The sequence below is a fragment of the Poecile atricapillus genome, chromosome 3 (genome assembly GCF_030490865.1).
Source record: "Poecile atricapillus isolate bPoeAtr1 chromosome 3, bPoeAtr1.hap1, whole genome shotgun sequence".
In the NCBI taxonomy this organism is placed as follows: Eukaryota; Metazoa; Chordata; class Aves; order Passeriformes; family Paridae; genus Poecile; species Poecile atricapillus.
Window position 1 is genome coordinate 70,006,719 of NC_081251.1, and position 22,808 is coordinate 70,029,526.

Consider the following 22,808-nt stretch of genomic DNA (forward strand, 5'->3'; position numbering starts at 1 on the left):
CTGAGAAAACATTTTCACATACAGAAATTTTTTTAGCTTTCACCTCTAGGATGAAAAGTCACTGTCCCTACCTCTCACTAATAAGGTCAATTTTGGGCACCTCCAAAGAAGCTGCCATTTCTGGTGGTTTAAGTGATGGGGACACCTGTCCCCATGAGAGCTAAACTGAGCATACAACTCACCTCATAGATATTACCAAACAGTCTGCATGTGTTAGCAACCTTGTCACTTACTCACCTGGCCTGGGTTCAAAACACTGACCTAAAAGTGAAAGGTTCCCATCAGCCACACGTTTCCAACCAATAAATTAAAAGTCCATCTTCAGCACAAGGTTATCTTTCATCATGAGCTGGGGTGTTGGAGCTATCAGAATATTCCACTCGGAAGGTTTTGCAGTACTGAGACTTTGAATTAATAATGTCACCACTTTGCTAAGCAGTGCAAGTCAGCTTTCTCTTGGATGTGAATGACTATTTTTGTGTTTATTCACATCATGAATGAATCCCTGGAAAAAGATGGTCCTCAACAGCATCCAGGCAATATTCTATGAGAAACCTTTCTCCAAATGCGCAAGTCCAGCTGTATCATGTCAGCCCTGGGTAATTCACAGTAGCCAGATGGACTAATAGGGAGCAATCCCTTGCTGTTTGTAATGACCTTACCTCTTGGTTGTCCCTTCTACTTCAGTAACAATATGCGTAACATAATTTACAGTTACACAACTGTTTTTTGATGACTCTGCTCTCTTTGCCTTTTATGTAAACCAACAGGTATGTTAATACCTCATCATAACAGAATTAATACTACTGCATTTTGGATTACATACCATTATGCAGTGCACATTCTCAATGTGGAAGATTAACTTTAGAGAATGGTAAATAATGGTAGAGTCTGTGAATAAACAAAGCTCTCAAATTACTAACAAATTTCCAAGTTATAATAGCCCCATATTAAATTGCATTCTCCAATGAGAGTGAAAAGACAGGCTGTGAGTGATGACTCAGTGTTTGAGTTCTCGCACTTCCACAGCTTTCTCTAGAACTTCCTTCAATTTATAAAACCTCTTTGCATGTCCAAAACATTTATCCCACAGTAGAGGTGAAATATAAATACATTCCATGAACTGAGACCTCTAAATGCAGAATTAGCCAGGCTCTTGTTAACCTTTACAAGGGAGCATATTTTACAGTCTCCTACATATTTTGAAAACTTAAAATGCTGTAGAAAGTGAAAGAACGTGTATTTCATAATCCTCAGAAAACAAGTATTGGTGAAAAAATTATCTGTGAATCAAGTATATTCAGAACACAGTTCTTAAATGATGGTAGTGCTTCAAAAATAAACCAAATAAAAAGAAAAAAAAAGAATCAATGGAACAACACAAAAAACAAACAAAAACAACAACAACAACAAAGTTTTGAATTATCTGTTTCTGGTCAGTGGCTTTTTTTATCTTTTCAGATGTTGATTTTGTATTTCTCTCAAAGGAAAAGTTTATGAACATGCTGATCTCTTAAAAATTGCCATATTGTTTCTATCATTTATTAATTCAACAATTAACAAATCATGGGAGAGGGTTTTTTTTTGTTACATGCAGCACTGCCAAATTTTGCCCTTCAAAATGCCTCCTACTGAAATCTCCAGAAAAAGAGATGCATCACCCACAAGGACCTGTGCCTTTCTGACAGAACCAGGGTACTCCTACACGGCACAGCAGGGAGCTCACAACATCCAACCTGAACCTCTGAGGACTGCCAGCTATTTGCATAGCACAACAGTATTTTCCTCTAACAGGGTAAGCCAACTTTAGAGCGCCCTAGCCAAATATTCTCTGCTCTGATACACTGACTTTGCAGAGCTTGCATGTACACTCCATAAAGAAGCAAGCCTGACATTACAACCTGCAGTAGTATGGCCACTTACATCTTACACAGCGTTCCCCATCACTTTATGCCACAGAAACTCACTGTGCATGCCTAGAAATAAATGAGCTCTTGCTCAGTTGTCAGAGCATTAAAATAGATTTGCCACTACACTGCACAAAACTGAGTGCTGCAAAGAAATGTACACATCTTTATAATAGTTTTAAGGGACTCTGTCATCCTTGTAATAAGGACTGCATCTTTGCATTTGTACAGAAGTACATATTCATATCTCATAAAGTGCTGTCCAAATGTTCTCATGTCCTCCCCAACCCGTCAGGCAGGGGACTAGGGACCCAAGCAGAGAACTTGCAGAGCATGAAGTGCATAGGTTCTGTTAGAAACTCCTAAGTACTGATGCACACTCCCAAATATCTCTTTTCCATGCACCCTCTCTCTTGCTCTTTGTAAGACTTTTAGATAATGATCTTGGGTGAACAAAATTACAACAGTTTCTGATACTCAGAATTTCATGCTCAGTTAATGGAACAGAGAACTATTTGCATTCTGGTGCTTTCTGGATCACTTCTGAGCAAAGTGACATTTGGGAAATCTCGCTCAAAATGCTAGTTAGACAAAGGACCTAAATATTGAAAAACTGAGAAAAAAAAAAGCATAGGAAAAGATATTTCATATGTCATGGGACCAAAACATACAAAAAAAAGTTGAAATGTGATAGGATCAAAAGAAATTCACCCATTTCTACATGGCTCAGATTGAGTTAGTTCTGGAGCGCCACCTTTCCTGTACTTCTGCTTCACAAGAGTATCAACAAACTAAAAGGCCTCTTCAGGAAAAGATTTTCATTAAAAGTGCCAACAGGTTTGGAAGTAACTGTTTTAGCAATGATAAAACATCTGACACCAGCCATTTTACTGTTTTCTCTCCCCCTCTATAGTCTTTTTCAATTGTCCACTTCTTCAGTATCACAGAAGAAAAGAACAATCTCTGTTTTATTCGCCTCTCCCTGTGGGGACCTGAAAATAAGGTATAGGTAATCCCAAAAGGGATGCTGTGGTGGATCTGCAAGGGAGAAATCTGCAGGTGTGTTTCAAAGGGGAAGTCAATGCCCCTCATATTGCCTGGGACTTTCTCTCAAGTGTATTAAACAAGGAACATGCATTACCACTACCCTGTCAGTGCCAAATGAACCTTCTTAATAAAGAGATAGGATCTCCTATTGCTTCCATTCTTAGGCCCTTCTTCCACCACTACCTTACAGTGTTCCTCCTGGTTTCCCAAGAGTCCATGCACTATCACAGATAGTGCTGGCTAACAGTTTTGTTTCAGCAGATACATATTTTAAAGACCAAATACTATTTAGGATGAGATGAAAGAAGCATTCACACGTTACAGTATGGAAGGAACTAAAGGTATGCCCTCTGGAAATAGAAGGATTAATTAAAGTAGGCTAATCCAGGATTTAGTTGACTGGATTTCCAAATGTCTTTCCTTTGCTTTCTCTGTTGATTTTCTTCACCATGCTGTCTTTATCCAGTAATTATACACTACATTACCAGGTGAGTAAGTAAATCCTTTATAAATTTGCCAGTACAATCAGAGTGGGATAAAACTACATTCCTATCCAATTTAGCAACATTCTTTAAAGCACTTCCATAATCATAAAAGCAAGTCTTCTGACAGATATTGAAAGTTTCTTTCAATTTTACCTTCACTAAAACACTTATCCTTAAGTCTCTGACACCAATAAATGATAGGAAAATATGTCAATAGTCAGATCCCAAAGCATTTACACAGTAAATGTTGTCTTTTCTCTCTGTTATGTAGTACATTTGGAGATAACCAAATCTAGTTCCACTTGTAACCTAAACTAAGTTTTCAGTTGAGACATAGAGGAAGGAAAACCTCATACATTAATTCCCAATTATGCAACAAAAGGCTCCTCTGTGGCATTTATGCCACATTACTCAATGTAGTATTTCTCAATACACAAAGCACATAATCTGTCCATGTGAATCACTTCACTGCCATAACTGATCACTAAAAAAAGAAAAATCAATTTTTATTTCATGCTTGTTTTAAAGGGAAACTTTTTAAACTAAATTTTTAAAGAATTTAGTTATTTCTGTGGTTAAAGATGCCACTTAAACATACTGGGTTAATTTGTTTATGCTTAATTATTTATTTTTTTTTATGAGGCATTATCTATAGAATAACATTTTCTAAAACATTTAAGATATCCTGTAAGACAGCAGACTTTCACACAAATTTCAGAGTTTCTAAATAATATTAGTGAGGCTCAGGTCCCTAAATTACTTATGTTTTCTTTAAACCAGAATAAATAGCAAAACATTACTTGGGATCTTTGGACGACTTGATTATATATGAGTAAGAAACTTAACTAAGTAACCTGTTCTCAAGTACTTAACTAAGAATAGATGGGTAAATAAACAATGATGACTGTAACTGCTGAAGGCATAAACAAGAGTTTTAGACAATTTGTGATAAGCAAACTGCTTTATCAATTAAATAAACACTTCTTTGTTTATGGCATCTCTTCACAACAGGAGCCATGATAGAACCTGTGCTTGGTCATGGAAATTAAGGCCTTGGACAAAAGGAAAGAAAATCAACTTCAGCCTCATGTCTGGTGTTTTGCTTGTCTTTTACTATAATGCCAGAGGGTGATAAGTGCATTGTACAAAATAGGTGCATGCACAGATACAGCTGCTTGTGGGGCTGCACTGCAAACTACATTACTGAAATGGTTTAGGATTAAGAAGTATTAAGAAGAAGAAGGGTTGCCTCAAATTTCTTCCATGATCTGGTATATAGCAGGAGATCATTGTACCAGCAAATGAAGGGGACTGGAAGCCTGTGGATGTTAGTAGAGTCAAAGATGATCAGCTACTCTGCCAAAGAAAACACTTGCTGAAACTATTCTCCAGAACTGAGCCGGAAATGAGTTTGGACTATAGAGGTTTTCATAGCACAAAGGAACTCCTCTAGGTGAAATAATACCCCAGAGCTACACAATAATTTATAGTTGGTTGTGTGAGGGTTTTTCGCTTTTTTAAAATTTGAATTCCATCCACCTGTGTACCAGTTTTCTTCACATTAAAGAGTGCCATGTCTTAAGTTTTGCAGCAGTGAAAATCTACACTAGTGCCAAGATTAAATATAAAACGGAGTTAAAAAAAAAAATCACTTAATGCTAGATAGTTAAGCCTTTCTGTGACTGCCAAAATAGCAGGCTGATTTTCAAAGGTGCAAAATAGACAGAAGTTTCTCCTGACGTCAGTGGAAATGCCTGGGTGTTCAACACCTATAAAAAATATGAGTGTTTCCTTAGATGCTTAAGGAATAATCATGGATGCTAATTTTAGCCTGGGGTAGTCACTTTCCACAGACTCCTGCTATGGTAGTGGGGGTGAGCAAGGCTTTTCAGAGGGGCAGTTAAGATTAGAATCTGTCTGCTCTAAATTAGGTTCTGCAAGTTATCAAAGTAATGGATGGCTGGACTTCTTTAATTTACAAGTGTTTTGAAGAGAAATAAAAACAAACATCAGATTTCAAGTTGAAGGAATGCTGGCAGTTAAGAGCAGTTGGGAGTAAGCATTTGAGCTAAATGAAAAATCTTACTCCTATCAAGTACAGTTAACACTTATCGCTGCCATCTGCAAAGCCAGCACGTAGGTATTAGAGCCACCACTTTGGAGATAAGGATATGGACAAAGTGATGTGGCCTATAACTCAAAAGTGGGCAAAACCAGGACCAGACACAGAAGCAGCAGTGCTCCTTCTTGCACTTAGGACATAAATTTAAGATTTTTTTTTTCCCCTCTGTGCACAGTCAGAAATTTTAGGTCCAATTATAGGAACTAACTAAAAATCAGCCAGACAGCTGTCACCCTCTGCTTCCCTCTAGACAGGCCTTCAAAAGTATGAAGTGTATTTCTACAAGTTACCATTTCAAGTAGAAGTCACTTCGACAAAAAGAGATCATTGTATTGCAGAGCATTGCCTCTGTCTCTTCCTGCAGAGCAGTGACACCTGCCCTGTAACCCTTTCACACCAGTACTTTGAGGATTACTGAGACCACACTGCCTTGATCTGAAGTGTTCCTTGTACTGCCAGCAGGAAGAGCCACTATGGGTTCTGTAATGAAACAGGCACAGAGGGTGATCATAACACTGTGATTGCTGGTTAAACTATGTGAAAAGAGGAGAACCTTCTATCTTTAAATATATGCCAAGTTTTATCATGTAGAAATACAGCATTGTATAGTATAACCTGTAACCTGTATAATTATCATAACACTGATGCATCAAGTCTCTCAACCTGAGACATATTTCAAACCAACAAATCCAGAGATATAAGAACAAACATCACACACTCTTATCACAGCATTCCATGAAATGGTGTTCCCCAAACACTGAAGATGGGAAAACTACCCCAAACTACCAGGAGTGAAACTTAATTAAGGAAGAAATGGAGTGCTCAGTGTGAATACACTCTCTTTCTGGTATCAGCTGACAGTAAAGAATGCATGGCCATAAAGGAGATATTCACTCAGTCAGCAATTTCTCAGCGCTCACAGTGGAGGAATACCACATCAGCAACACATTGTTTATCCCAACAATTATGGCTCAGAAGAAATTATGCTTGGCAGTAAAGTCGTTGAAATCAACTCAACTTTGCCAACTGTGTAAGCACTTTTATATTTGTTTATTTACGAGGATATAAAATAACACACAGGAGGGTTGTTTTTTGACTTGAGAGAAAGCAAAGCATCTAATCATACCATCTAATTCTATTTCATTGATGTGTTTCTTCCTGCATCACATCTACCTGCATTCCAGCTGCAAATCCAATGCACTCCTCTGTAAGCAGGGCCTCCAGTACAATTTCTAAAATACCACAAGTATTTACACATTAATCACCATTTGCAACTAAAGAAAATCTTAATGCAGTCTTTTTGAAATTAATCAGTAGAACTGTACAGTGCAATTCAGAAATTACTAGCTAAATTAAAAGTCATTAAATAGATCCGAATTTATGCAACAGTGATCAATTCATGTGAGGCATTTGTTGGCATCTGATTTTTCCATCATAATGATGTCTTTTGTCTTATGAGAGAACAGAAGGGTTTTAATGAAAGATTTTGACCTGGCTCCATTGGCCAAAAGCAGTCAAAATTAATTTTGCAAAGCTGTTTAAGTTTAATTTGGAAATTGATGGAATCATGATATTTTCTTATATTCATCAGTTTACAGAATTTACCCCAGCCCTGCTTTTGCTTGCACAGGGCTAGAAATTGTATAAGCACGGATTCATTTTTACTGTGGTCTCAGGGCCGAAAACCCTCAGAGCTCATCCAAGCGAACATCTTCCATGCCTCTCTTTTCAACTCTCCAGTGACTCAAACACAGATTTGGGCAAGATGCAGACATCCCACCCCCAGGAGATTATTGCAAAGTCCACTGCTTAACACACAGCTTTTCTCTAGCTCTTAAGCACATTGGTTGCAGCTTATGGAAACCCACTTAGACCCATACTTTCTTCCAATCCTTATTGTCTTACTAATTGGATCAGCGTATCTACAGACAGAAGTTTTACTATACAAATTTCAGGGGAGGTTGTGGTGTGTATCTATGAGTGAATGAAGCAGGTAGCCTTTGTTTCCCATTATAAAATGGTTCATAAAATTTCTTTTCATAATCTGTTGCTGGCAGATATTTGGGTGTCAATGGCAATTAACAGCTGTAGGAATTACCATTTTGACAACACTTAAAAGCATACAGAACCTGAAATGGGTCAACATTGGGAGGTTCATTTGAGTTTAAATAGAAAACGTAATATTGAGTAATATATTGACTTCTCTCACTCAGTACTGGTAGAGGAAACCCTCCCATTCAAACAAAGTACCTACATAACCATTTCTAGCAAAGTGAGTTTCATAATAGTTTTCTTTGATTTTTTTCCTTTATATGCCAGCACCACAGCATTCAGGGCTGCACACCTAATTGACAGCTTCCAAGACAAAATATGACCGTTCCACTATCCTTTCAGCATGCTCCTCTCAAGCACCATTCCATGCAAGTAACATCAGCAAGAGGAATTTAACATGTTACTATTTTAAAAAGCACTAATCTCTAAGAGGCAAATTGTACAGAACAAGCCATAAACACGTGCACTATTTCTACAGACTCCTGCTCTCAAGGCAACTCTTCATAGGATGAAATAAATTGCCACTCCGTGGCCTTCTGTTGCGTCAGTGTCGAATACTTGGGACAGTTACAGTATATGCTGAGAAATCAAGACACGTTGTTGCAGGAAAAAAAAAAAAAAGTTTGTCTATTGACTACCAAGTTCTCAGGCAGATCTATGGGGCCATCTCCCACTGACAATACACATAGGATTTAAAAGAAAACAATAGATGCTCTTTGTATGTTCTTAATGCTAGAGCTTTTGACATCTGCTGTTTCAAAAGAAAAATCTTGATGCACCCGAAGGGGGAGCATTTGTCCTTGGAATGCTGATACTTTTGTTGTTTTGTTTCCTAAGGGGCACTCTGCATCTACAGTAACATGTATCATTTGGCAGGACATTGCTATTCTATACAAGACAGCCAAATACTTGCTGAACACTAGGGAAAAAAAGTCTTAAAAAAGTGAAATTGTTGGCACTTTTTAACTGTTAATACTAATAGAAAATCCTGTGTTTCAGCCACCAGAATTCCCATGACACCTACATGATCCTAATTATCTGCAGAAAAGGTAAGGGAGGGAGAGAACTGTGTTGTAGGACTCAGCATATGAAATAGCATATGCTACCACAGCACATGGTTTTTCCATTATCATTCTGCTTTTGACTCTCGATGATTTTCCTCATGGCATATTCAATCCCCTCCTGAAAGTAGTTCTAAAACTACTCAACTCTTTATAAGAAATATCCTCTTTATAAGAAATATGTGACTGTTAACAGTACTAGGAATAGCACTAGTTAGTATAGTCCTAGTTTGTACTAGGAATAAGTAATGAAAAGGTTCATACTGTCTTAGAAAGGAGAGGAGGAGAGGACTTTTTGCTTCCCTCACACCTCCTACATTCATGTGCAGACCCTGCTCATGTTTCTCACTTGCAGAGGGGAATCCGTGCCTTCTCAACAATCCCACTGGTATTCCAAATAGGTAAAAAGTGCCACTCGGTAAAAACCCTCTAGTGGTGGTTTACGTATCTGCCATGCAAGCCTAACCCCAAGGCTCATTATTCAAGAGTAAAAGAATTTTACATGGTTTAAAACAAACAAACAAAACTTAAACCAATTTTATTTCCAGATAACCTCAGTAAAAGAGGAAGACCTAGGCTGGAATGCCCTTTACACATTGCAGATATTGTTATATTCTCCACAACAATGATTTCAATCTGGAGCCTGTAAACCCATGAGAAGTGGTTCTATAGTACTTAATTTTGCTTGTGGCATCCAACTTCTCCTGCCAACCCTTTTCTGACTTACATTTATTTTTCATTCATTCATCCTTTCTTATTTTTGTCACCCAGTGAAGAATGAAGTTGTTTCTTTCCACTACACCTGTATACTCACTCACAGTAGAATTCTTAGAGGAAGAGGTTTCTGATAAGAAACCAAATTAGATTCCATCCATAGAAGACCAAGCAAACTTTAGAGTAAATCCGGGATACTGACTGTATAAGTCTATTTATAGACTCTGAAGTCAGACTGAACACAAGGTCAATTTCTCTTTCAAGCTGCAATGAACCTCTCAAATCTGCTGAATTTAATAAAGCTGCAGCAACATAAGAAAAATAAGAACATTGTCCATAATCCATAGTTCTGGCTCCTGCCAAATAATTTGCCATACATGTGACTTCCAAATGCTTTTTTTTTCTTCCCCCCTTTTTACTTGCAAGGACAACAGGACTTATATTACCAGCCAAAGGAGGTAATGCAAATAAATCCTTATAGGTCACACTGGAAATGTAATCTGATAGGCACAGCTGAAAATTGAAAAGACACAGCTTTTTTCCTTAAGAATCTTTTCCGAAGTCCTCACTCATGCACAACATTCAGTGTCGCTAAAGAGATCTGCATTCAGAAACAGGGCAATATCAAGGTAAATAAATACTCTACATCTTCTTGTTTATTTTATACCAGTATAAAAACCCCATCCAAATGGTCACCATTTACATTGACATCTACATTAGAACCCTTCTGCATTAACAAAGCAGTGGTACCAGGGCTACAGAGCAAGCTAGAGTGAGATCATTCAACTGTAACAGTATCAGTAAGGCAAGGAACATGTTCCCAGTTCTCTCCTTACATGTGTTAGGACACTAGTGTCAGACATGTATTAATGACTGAGAAGGCATATGTTAAATATGTGAGCTCAGTTTAATGCCCTACAATACAATGCAACTGTCATGAAAAAGGGATCACGGTTGTTTCACAACCTTCCTTGGAAATCTAACAAACCACATTTCACATCAAAGTTGTAAGAAAGCACACTCACTCTTATAATTACTTATAGCAAAAGTTGCAAATAGGCAAGAGTGCTGTTTAACACATGGCTCACCAAGCAGTGTTGGCAGATCAAAAACATAGCAAAAATACAGTGTGTGTGCATTTCAAGTAGCATTGCTGTGCTTGGTTTCCTAAGCTAAGGGACACTTCATTTCCTTATGTTCCTTTTAGTTCTACTGAGATACAGGGCAGCGAAAACTAAAAGGTTTGTTGAGTCTGTTGAACTTTTCTTGAAAACTTAATAAATAAATTTATTACAAAGAAAAGAGAAATTATGTTTTAAGTCTTCCATTATAAGCTGATATGATTTCCACTTCCATTCCAGTTCAGCAGAGCAGGGACTGAAAGACAGCTGATCTCTAGTCTGACAGACCACAGAACAAATCCCTTCTACCAGTTCTTACAAGTATCACTGCTGTCCTCTTTCTACCAGGGAGAAAACTGAGGTCAGAGGAGAGCTGACCTTGTCTAGGGTTACAGAGCAGAATGAAGAAAGTAATCCCACCCTCTCTAGCCAGGCTTTCTAATTTCCAATACTTTTTTATTTCTGTGTAATTCTGAAGAAACATGGGGCCACTTCCATAGATCTTTCAGGTGCCGTTTTAGCACACATGGGCAGTGGAAGCATAGCGGGTCAAAGAGCAGACTTCAGAAGTCTTCCATCTCATGGTACACATCCGTATATTTGAAAGACACAAAAGCCATGGTTCCCTAACTATTTTCTACTGTAGACAGCATGTCCATCCAAAATACAATTTTAGTTTTCTTTAAAGTTGCTGTCTGAAATGCCCAACCACATTTAAGTTTTTGCCAAGAGCATCTAATACAAAAATGATGAAATTGTTGCATTTTCTTGATATCCTGAGTTGACACAGGCTAAATGTTACCTCAACTAAATCATTTAAATTGCTGTTCACATTCAGAGAGACTGTGCTAAACTACAACTCAGCTTTCTTTCCTCTAGTGTTCTTCATATATTTTTGGACATCTGCGACCACCAAGGAGCCTGGATTACAGCAGACCATAATACTCTATGAACCACGGTTATAATTAGGCGTCACCTCCATTGTAATCCTATGGACGTCATCATGTGTTACCAGCATCTGTTGACAGATTTCATACCAGGCATATCACTGAAATGGCAAGTCTGGAGAGGGCAGCCCACAATAGAAACAATGGCACTTATTTTTGGTTTGTTCCAAGACTGCCTAATAGAAAATATATGCTGCCAACTGCCAGGGCTCCACCAAGATCACTTCTGAATATTGTATTACCAATTAGAACAAAGATCTGTGCCCATGTACTTGCAATCATCTCCTAATGAATAAGGAAACTAAGAAAGCACTTTCTGCAACTGTCTTAGCACAAATTAGGAAAAGACAGAAGCCTTGACATTCCACAAAGTTTATCAGTCCCTTTATCATGCAAATAGCTACTTTTCATGTGATAATAAATTCAGATTTCTTTCCAAGATGAGGAATAAGGATCCCCTCTAGTAAATTTTATTTGAATATGGTATCACATTAATATTAAAACTAAACCCTGGGAAGTAGCAACATTAAGTAGCAGAACCACACTCTCTACTCTATGGAAGCAAAGCAGAGTCTGCTTTAATTTGACAGTGTGGAAATCTGACTTTCTGCTGAAGTACTGCCTGTTCAGAGGAATGGAAACATAAAATTTTCAGTGCAGTATAATTGCTCCCCACTTTCCTGAAAAAATCAAGAGACTTGTAAACATAAGAATGTCTACCTAATCCAAGTTCTCTTTACTTTTTTAACATTTAGCTGCATTGAAGGAAAACTGTATTAGAGTGCATTAGTATCTAGTAACCTGCCCATTTTCTTTTGAAAACAGAATTCTCTGAAATAGTGGACAATTGAATCCTAATCAGATGTAACACAACATCTTACAGCTGAGCAGTTTCAAATCACTAAAGCACTGCAGCACCAAGATAATTTTCATTCTCATTATAAAACATGAAAGTATAGTTCAACATCTGAAGAGTGCCAAATTAAAACAAATGCCAGTGCTGATGAGTACAACTTAATTATTCATTCAGCAGCATCTGGTAGTTCAAGAAAATTGAACTTCAAATTAGAATAGAACTTCTCCCCCTGTCCTCACACAGCAGAATCTGAACAGGTATGAATGTAAGAAAATGAACAAAACCAACTAAAAATAACAGGAGAGAGGCTACAAGCTAAATCTGAGAGGAAAATATTGCTTCTACAAATTTTAATGGAAAAGCAAACCCACTGGCCCCAACTATTTTAACAGCTCTTACTTTTATAATTACACTTTTATAGTATAGCTTTTATAGAAGCTGTAACAGTGGGACAGACTGTCATAAGATCTAAATTGGCACCTTCTACTTAAGCTGCCCATCTATGTAAAATGCACATTCAACTTTATTGTCCAGAGCACTGTCTCTCACTGCCCCCTTTTTTTCATTCTTGTAACCAGCAGATAACCTTTTAATCCCAGATCTGTCAGCTGTGACTTCAACATCACCTTTTAAATAAGGAAGCAATAAATCCTTTGCATTATTTCATCTTTCTTTTCCATATGCTACTTAAAACTTAATGTTATGAAATTAGATATTGCAAATATTACTAAAGTACCGAAACACTAACGTGACTGCTGCTGGGATCATAATTTCTGCCTATGTTCAGAGAAAGAACATGGGCAGTACTGGTGACACAATAGAGCCAACACTACAACCTACAGGGCAAGAAGCATTTTTTTGAAAACTGTATATTCAGAGGAGTTTAGAGACATGGGGTTTGGGTTTTTTTCCCAGACAGTGAACTGGTATATTGGAACATAAAAATGACATACAGTTTTCCAAATATAGCCTGGATATATTTCTAGGCAATATTTTCCTTGTCAGGTCATACAGTCAGAATGGAGATAAATAATAAATTCTAATAAGAGCTGACTTGCAAGATCACAACTTCAAAAGTGATTTCTCAGTCTGCTCTCAGAAATATTGCAAACTTTTTTGCACACTAATTTGGAACCATCTCATTCATCTCTGTTTATAATTGATATTTACTCTTTATGAAAATCAATCAGGCACACACATCAATTCAGAGTCTGCTTTCCAAAAGGAAGACCCAGGAAATGAAGTTAAAAGTTACTGATACATAAATCTAGAGGTACTGACAGAATACTTACAGTGCAATATAAACTCTTGACTTCTGTAAATTGTTTTCATCTGACATAGGCTTCACTTATGAATCCAAAAAGTGAATGCTTTACCCTAAAAATATGGCATAGCTACTATACATCATATAAATGTCTTATACAACATAAAATATATTTTATTAGAACCCCTTGCTGCACAACCCCGACAATTCCAGACACAGCATGGCAGTAAGATAGGGCACCACTCCACACAGAAGCACACAGACAGATACACATCGTTTCCAGACCTTCCTTTGCTGTTTCTCCCATGCTGGGTCCAGGAGCAGGTCCCTGTCCCACTCTTCTTCTTGGGTCATGTACTCATCTTCTTCATAGTTGTAGGTGTACTGCATGTTTGTTTCTATCTGATTCATGCTATTCATACTACCCGGGGATCAGCTTCAGCTGCTGTGGCTTCTGCTACGATTTAAGTTGAGTTTACTTGCTGAGAGGTTGTAAGCAGCAGTGTCTTTTTTCCTTCTTTCTTTCTGATATTTTTTTTGTGCTTTTTTTTTTTTTTATCTTTTTCCAAGGTGACAGGGAATGAATATCGACTAATCTTGCTGAGAGCAGAGGCTGAAACTGCCAGGTAGGCGCTGACCTGTGGTGACCTTCCCTCCCCGTGTCCCTGTGTGCCGCTGCTGCTGCTGTCGGTCCCGGTGGCTGACCCTGCGGAGGAGCCCGGCGCGGCTCGGCGCCGCCGCTTATTATCCCCGCCGGGCCGTCACGTGGGCCCGGCCCCGCCGCGGGCACCGGGCGGGCAGCGCTGCCCCTCGGCCGCCCCTCGCCTGACCGACTGCTCTTCCAGCCTGCTACACACCCGTCCTTTGCTCCGCTTTGCTTTCCTCTCTTACTCACACGTGTTCCTGCTCCCCAAGACCCGCCTGCGATCTGCTAATGCAGTTCGACATTGCTCGGTCTGAGGCCCGTGTCCCCCCTTGAGCCACTTCGCACTTTCAGATTAAGGATTGCACAACCCAGGTGTGATGTCCAAGGACACCCAGGTGATCACACGTTTTCCAGTGGAAATAGGTCTGGAGTTAACCAGACAGCATGGAAGCACGACTTTAGAAAGCAACGCGTATCTTTTTGTCCAGGAAACGCGCTCAGTAAACCCAAAAGCAGGCACCAAGAAGCACATACAAAGCTCTGTGGAGTCAGTAACTTTACAAGTGTGTGGCAGGAACCATTGGCCCGTGCTTTCCACAGGGCAGAATCTCAAAGGATAGCGCTGAGATCAAGCATCCTGGCAAGCACGTCCGGTATCTCCCGTGCCCTATCATTTCACTTGCTTTGGCAACGATGTTTCTTCTGGGAATTGGCAAGTTTACTACGTTCTTCGTGGAGCTTGTCATTACTGCCTGCACCTAGCATCAGCCAAGGTCATCTTCTCTAGCGGTGTCCACACTGGATACAATAGGATCCTCATGTAGAAAATGAAAATGCTCACCAAAGCTGAGCTTTTGGAAGCCTTAAGTTACAAAATCAGGTGTAAGGGGAAGCTGTGCTCATTAAAGGCTCGGTAGGTCTCTAAGCCAATGGGAATGAATAACCAGGATAATTTACACCTAGACAGCATGTGTCCTCCATTTGATATTGCTAACTAAAGCTGTTTCCTTCCAAGTCACCTTCTATCCCTTAACTCCAAGCAATATAGAGTAACATGCCCACATGCACAGATAACACCTACTCCTCAGCTCAAAAAAACTTTGAAAATGCAGCACTAAAGTTGCAAATTGGAATTCAGAAAAGGACAGCAACAATAACAGCAAGCTGAACTTCTGACGACTTTTGTACATACTGTCAGATAAACAGTCTGAAAATGAAATTCCAAATCCAAGCAGCCAGACAGAACCACATGTTTTTCACATGCTCAGTCCAAATACTCTCCAGGTTGCTACACCTCTATCTACATAACAAAGAAAATGCTATGCTTAGACTTTTTTGCCCAAATGCAGATGAGCATTCTCTTAGGACACTCTGAGACCATATCAAATAGCAATTATAAAACAACACAATTTATGTATATGGACATTATATGTGTGCTGGTGTAACTTGTGGGGTTTATTTTTATAGCTTGGTAGTCACCTTTGGATTTCAATACAAGTCTAACTGCAATCACTTAAATGATAATTCAAGCCTTCAAAGTCAGGAAAACCATTTCTTCTTATCCACTATATAGAGCACAGGAGAAGTTTTTAAAGGAAATGCAGGAAGAAGTCAGAGGAGTCCTAGAAGTACACACATAAATTGTAGCACTGTGACCCAGAGCTGTCCACTATGTAAAGAGCTCTCCTGCACTGTGGCTCATCAGAGGGGAGTCACTGCAACCAGCTTTGTTCCTTTCCTTGGCACTGCCTTGTCTGGAGATCTACATGGATGGAAATGGTTCTGCACCAGTCCTCACTGTGCAGCACAGGTGAGCCTTACAGGTAATGATGGCTTCAGCCAGGGAGGTATTAGCTACAACTCACATTTTATTTGTTGGTCCTCACCCTCTAATACAGGCCAGGGTGCCCACCTCAGCCACGGAATAAAAACTGAGGTGCTTTTGCAAAGAATTTCTTTGACAAAGAATATCCAATCCTGTGGATTAGGACTGCAATCAGACCCATGTATAGATTTCTAGAAATCAAAGGACATTCTATCCAAATTTTCTAGAATTCTTAAAGAAAGTTATTAAGTGTTTCATAAAATAATTGGATTTTCTCAAAATACAGCTAGCCACTGCTGCAAAGGTACTACTGTTCATTTTTCCATGTTTAATTGGTACATAGGCAAACACTACTTGAAAACAAAGCAAATAAAATGTTTTCCTTGTTCCTAAGAACCAACAGCCAGAACCATAGTATCTCTCAGCTAGTCTGAGAGATTAAAGAAACCAAGTGTTTCAAGATCCACTTTGGATCCATTTTGAATATTCAATTTTGAATAAAAAAATATTTCTGAATGAAAAGCCTTTTTAATTCTGAAAATGTCAAAATAGAAGGCTTCAGCATTGTCAGTTTGCATTTAGGAGAGTTGGGCTTTTTACCTATGAAAGAGGAAGCTAAATGGAATAGCCCTATTCTTAAAAAAATCCTGCATATCTTGATGGAATCTGACCTGCTTTAGGTTCTCTAACTAACTGCTTACTGCCTCTTAATCAGACAGCATGAGTAGGCAGGGGAGATATTTATAGATGGAGCTTTAGGAGGAGTATCTGGTATTTTGTTTACTACTTTAATTTAATTTTATAAACTAACTGTGTGGATGGTAATGAGAAGCATATGAATGGAGGTCCAGAGTGGAAAGAGAGCCAAACTTGAAGCAGAAAGGGAGCTGCCTCTTTCAGCTCAACAAGAGAATAGGAAAGCTGTGCCCAGCACAGTAGTGTGATTAAAGCAGTTTGCTTCACCAAGCTTCTTCCCACATCAGAGGTAGGTTAGGACTACTCCCAAATAAAGCTGGCAGAGCTGCATAGCCATGAACTATGTGTGCCTAGAGAGAAGGAAAATAAAACCAAAACCGAAATAAGCAACCTGAGCAGGAAAGAAAGGACGAAAGTCTCAAAGACAGAAAAAGAAAAAAACACAATGAACCACATGAATAGGGAATCTTAAGCTGACATGGCGAGGTACCTGAGAGTCAGCAAGTATATTTAAGATAGAAATGACACAGGTTGATTACAATGGGGCAAGACGAAAGAATACTCATGACTCCCAAACAGATCAGGAAAAATAAGGTGGCAGGGGGAGATCAGGAGTAGAGATGGCAGAGCTGAACTGTCGACTACTCTTGTCTTTTATTTAGCAAAAGATGCAGTTGTAGTTCATCCCAACATGTACACTAGTAAGGGCCTACCCAGGAGAATGGTGCCTTGAACCCAGGAGAACACTGTGGCAACCAGGCATCACTTCCCACGCATGAGGAGCACCAAAAGGCCAGATCTTTCCTAGCAGCAGCAGCAGGTCTGTGAGCTCACACATGTGAGTACCACCCAAGTGAAAGCCTTCTGGTATACTTTGCATGAAGCAACTTGAGAATCAAAGGGCTTTTCTGCCTAAAGGACATTAACCTTTATCATTCTTCTTAATGAAATTGAAGGTTTTCACAGAGTTTATATTAGACATTAATTTACTTGTCAAAAGCCATCATATCATTCTTTCAAGAACTTTGTCCTTTACATTTTTACCGTTTCTCAGATTTTCATTCCTTCAACATGTTTCTTATGCTTCCCTCTCACAAAATTGTAGAATAAACCAACAACTTTTATTAAAACTTCAAAAGTGCTGAGCGCTGCAAGTGTTTCTTTCACCAGATCATTCTTCTATTTGAACTTAATGATATCTAGAATAAGAAATGAGCCAGATTTCTCTATTTAAATAATTGCCTATGAAACAACTAACTGACATGGAAATGGTCACCATTAGTTTTCAGCTGTAACACTTCTGTGTAGGTAGTTCATATCTGCCAAAACAGTCTCAGAAAGGCCACAGGAAGATAAAGAATCTTATGAGAGCTCAATCAGTCAGTCTTAAAGTAATCATCTTGTCCTAGTCACAGCCTGTTTCTTTGTGAAAAAGAACAGTAGGATGTTTTCTCAAGAAAGAAGTCAATAAAAGGTAAAAGAAAATAAATTCAAAGTGACTATTCTTGTGTGTAAACTGTTAATAGAATCTTGAAACAGGGATCAAAAAGCCCTTTTCAAAGCATATCATAACCATCACTTGTACATAAAATACATTTTTGCTTGTAGCAAATATCCACTAGTTTAAAGCTTAACCAACAAAAATCTGAATTATTTAAGAAAATTATGATTTAGATTGGGCCAAAATGTTGGATTCTGTTAAAAATAATTCATCAATTTCCCTAACAAAGCTAAGCAGAAAGGTAAGGTGTGTTATAAAATGTATTCATCATTTACTAGAGGTGTTTTGGGGTTTGTTGGTTTGGTTTTTTTTTGCAACACATAAGTATAACCTGCCTTCTTCAATGTAAGAAATGCACTATATTGTAAGAAGAAAATCAAGGAATCAAATTCATTATGTAAAGGTAGTATGAATAAACTTTAAACTCATTTAGTATTTCTGAAACCAATACATACATAAGAAAAACAGAAAGAGAGAAGAGAACAGAGCCATACATATGGGAATGAAATCCTGATTTTGTCTGAGCTAAGGAAAAGTACTGTGGGCACTGGGCATATTTAGCCCTCCCACATTTAGCACCAAGAAGCACAAACTTTGACTCTGAAAAATCTCCATGCTACTCATACGTGGTGATATTAACCACACAGTAGCTAATTACTTTCTTTAGAAGTATATTATTTCCAATGAGAGGTTTGGAAATAAAAATTAAAAAATAACAGAAAAATGAATTTGCTGGCTTCATAGTAGCGACTGTCACTGTCAGAAGATCCCAAAGTGTTTCATCAGCTATATATAGAGACGACTTACTCTGTCCCTGGAATTCAGCCATGGATGAAGTGTAGCAAGAAACATTTATGGGACCAACAAATACTACCAAAGCATAGCTTGGGCTTCAGGGGTATGGCCAAAATGCTGACTGCACTGACATCACTGGCTTTTGCCAACCCTTTGTGCGGAAGGAAAATCACGGGGCTGAGACATGGTGTGACCATGCCAGCTCAAGATGCCCTTATGTGACCTTGAGCAAGTCAATTCAGATAAAATTTTCCCAAAAAGCTGCGTGCAAACTTGTTAGACTGCTCTCAGTGAGAGAAATTAATTTTTCGTGCTGCACTCTGACATCTCTGAAACAGTGTCAGAAATCCTTCTTTTGGTCCCTAATGTCCACCTAGAAAAGAATTCTCAGGAGCAGAGGCTTTGTCTGTCTAAAAGCCCTGAGGAATCTACACAACAATTATGATTACAGCGTGCTTTACCTATCATACATCTTTCACCTCCATGTTCACCTCTCCAGACTGTGTGGCCTGCACCCAAGCATCCCTAGTGTTATTCTAGGATATCAAGCTTGCTCAGGGATTTAAGGTCCCTTATACTCTTGGAGGTAGTGTTCCTACTGTTTGTAGGACCATGCTTAGAGCCCTGCATCCTGCACAGCAGATGGCCCTAGTTCTCAGAAAGGGTTCAAGGCAGGTACCAGTAGGAATCAATCAACATCTGATGTCTGCCAGAGTCACTAAGCAGTACTGTGATACTGTAATAACAATCACAGAGTGCAAGGCAAGTGCTGAAAGGTGTGAGGTAGCTGGGCAAACCCCTAGTGATGGCACTGCCAGGCAGCAGCAATGCACAAGATCATACCTTTCATGAATGAGAAGAGCCCTCAGACTTCACATTCTGACACATTTCTATTCATAGGGAACCACGACACCTGAAGTCCCTTATCCCCTGAGCTAGATTCTTGAGGGTGTCTTTTTGGTTTAATGGTTCTTGTCAGGGTAGGTGCAACTCACAAAGACAGATTAGATCATGGGCTAAATAATATCAAAAGCTTTGATAGATGCTTAGCACATACTGGAAGTGGGCAAAGGAAAAACTGGGAAAAGTATATTGTAATTTCTATACCACACTGCAGCCAGTCTGTTGGCACACTGAAGTTGTGGAGCAACATGCAGTCAGCTACAACGCAATACACACAGGAACAGGTGGGGAAACTACAAATAGGGCTGGCGTAAGAGCGGAAAAAATGGCGAGACAGATCCAGGGTTTTAAAAATGGTTCAGTGACGAGAATGCAAGGGGCAGGAGCAGGGGTATAGCATGGCCTGTTACAAACCTTTTGAAGAAACCTTCACACATCATGTGTTCCCAGAATCTTGCCTATGTTCCTATTTTGTGCTGGCTTAGCCTTACCACACAGAGATACTAAGCAAGGAAGAAACTGTGTGACTAGGGCAATGTGAAAGCTGAAACTGATGATAAAATTTGTTCTTCATTAATACAACTAGTTAAAAAAATCCCTTTGTAGGCCAGCCTGTGACCCTCAACTGATTTAACTGAAACTGTCATCTAAAATGGCACCACATCGTTCAGCAATAGTTCTGGTCACAGTGAGAGAGGTGTGTGTGTGAGAGACAAGGAATGCAAAGACTATATGCCTTTATTTATGTAGAAAGAAACACTGCCAACTAACTTAGAGTTTCCAGACAACAATTATCTGAGGGGCACAGGTTTTAAATCACTGAGGTATGAGGTAGAGATTATGGGTACAGGATATTAGGCACTGCTGTGTTCTAAACTCAGCATTTGAACACATTGACTGACTGACCTTTGACAAGTTGCAGTCTCAATGCTCTCATTTCTCTTTCCAGATACACCAATGTAGTATCACTATCAATGACACTCAAGTTACACAGTCAAGAAGGCAACCTGGTTGAACAAATTGCCAGTTTGTAAAAAGGAATACTATCTACTTATTATTCATTCCACAGAAGTGACACAAAGATTAATAAAAGCAGCAAATTCATCCTTGTATACAGCAGCGTTAGGCACAACACTGAATTACAAACAGGGATAACATGTTCTTTATGTATAGCACAAGTTTTGCTTTCCAGAACTGTTGTCCTTCCATGCTGTCCAACAAATTTTCACTCTGACACTCAGCTGCATTAAGAACCAGCACTGAGAAAATGAGTGATGTTCCTGCCATGCCTAATGTAAAAACAGCAAGGCCTGAATTTTCCAATTCCAGTTCTAAAGACAATAGTTTCCTTCCAGCTATGATCCCTCTCACCAACTTCAGACATATTCTTATGCCAGGAGAAATGAGTATCAGTTTTGTACACTGTCCAGTATTGGACTGCTCTTGAGATCTACTAGCAATAACCTACCCATGGTGAAGGCTGTTGCGTATTTTCATAGAACGTGGACAAGTCCTTTGTTTCTTAACTTGCTCACCTCTCTCCCTGCCTAAGTTCAGTTAAGCATAAGCAAAGGGGGACAGGAGAGTATTTAAATGTTTCTCCACTTTGAAACTAGTTAGTTTTACAATAAACTGGCTAAAGGGCAGTCTAGATCTCTGTTGTGTCCCACAGTTAAATTTGGAATAGCTGTCATCTTCCAGAATTTCACAGCTGAACCAAATTCAACATGTGTAGGGTTTTTTTTCCTAAGGCACAAGCTGTTCTAGGTAATTTTTCAGTTCATATGAACAGTTAGTGGAGGTGGAGTCAGCAACAAAGGTGAAATTACCCCTACAGGCTGTAAGGCTCCACATGTATTTATACAAACTCTCACATTAATTTTTCAGTAGATACAATCTGAACACATCTTCCCCAATAAAAACATTCTGCAGGAAGCTCATTTTGCACCTCAAATGAATGGACTCAAATGTATTTTAGGCTCCTCTGGGGGATATTATTTTGTCATGAATGTGTTTCTAGAACACCATGACACTTCTTTATTTGTTCCCCATAGTTCAGTGATCCCTTTGTACCACTTTTATTGGTAACCTTGGCACACAGATGATCTATGGGAGATCAGGCTGTTCAGGCCTTACATTTTAGGGCCTGATTTTTACTGCGAAAGTTCCAGTGGTGGGAGTCAGGGAAGTCACTGCACTTCCAATTGCAGGAGAGGAAGTTTAAAACAATGCATGTTGGAAATACCATGAAAATTTAGGATTCTGCTGGGCCTAAAGGTTCAAAACATCAGGTTTACGCAGTGGGGAAAAGGGCAGTATGTTATTATACTCTGTAAAGCACATAAAGGAAAAGACAAATTCCATACTAACAGCATTCATTATCCTAAAACTATCCACTGTATGGGGAAATGGAAGTGTACACAGTTTGCAGCATGTGCCTCTGAAAGAAAGTTTTCTTTCTATTGACCAGGAATAATACTAATACTGTGAATTATAAAGAAGTGTGTGAAAATCAAATACCAGACAAATTTGGGATACTTGAAGACAAGTACAAATACTGTGATGAAAAGAGCAAAAAACCATAATTTATGTATTTGGGAACATGCTCCAACTGAGTGCAACAGACATTGACTGAATAAAGAAGAAAAATCATAATGCTGTTGAGCACTGCTTATGTAGTACACTGAACAAAGCACAGTTTTTGGGAAAAAAAAGTTTGTGACCATGCAAATAAAGTCTGCATTCTGATACATACAAAACAGCTTGGAAAACTTAATTCAGGCATAGTCCACCACTAATTAAATTGTGATCTTGATGTTTTTTTTAAGATAACTGCACTACAACTAATTACAAATAAAGTATAAGT

At 38.8% G+C, this 22,808-nt stretch overlaps 1 protein-coding gene across 1 annotated transcript in view; it reads right to left on the bottom strand.

The window, feature by feature from the left end:
* ACTN2 (actinin alpha 2) overlaps nucleotides 1-14,305 on the bottom strand; it is a 67,531-nt gene extending 53,226 nt beyond the window's left edge. Inside the window, exon 1 of the mRNA XM_058833889.1 lies at nucleotides 13,862-14,305. Coding sequence (XP_058689872.1) covers nucleotides 13,862-13,996 — 135 coding nt within the window. The 5' untranslated portion in view covers nucleotides 13,997-14,305. The remainder of the gene's footprint in view (nucleotides 1-13,861) is intronic.
* Nucleotides 14,306-22,808: the final 8,503 nt, after the last annotated feature.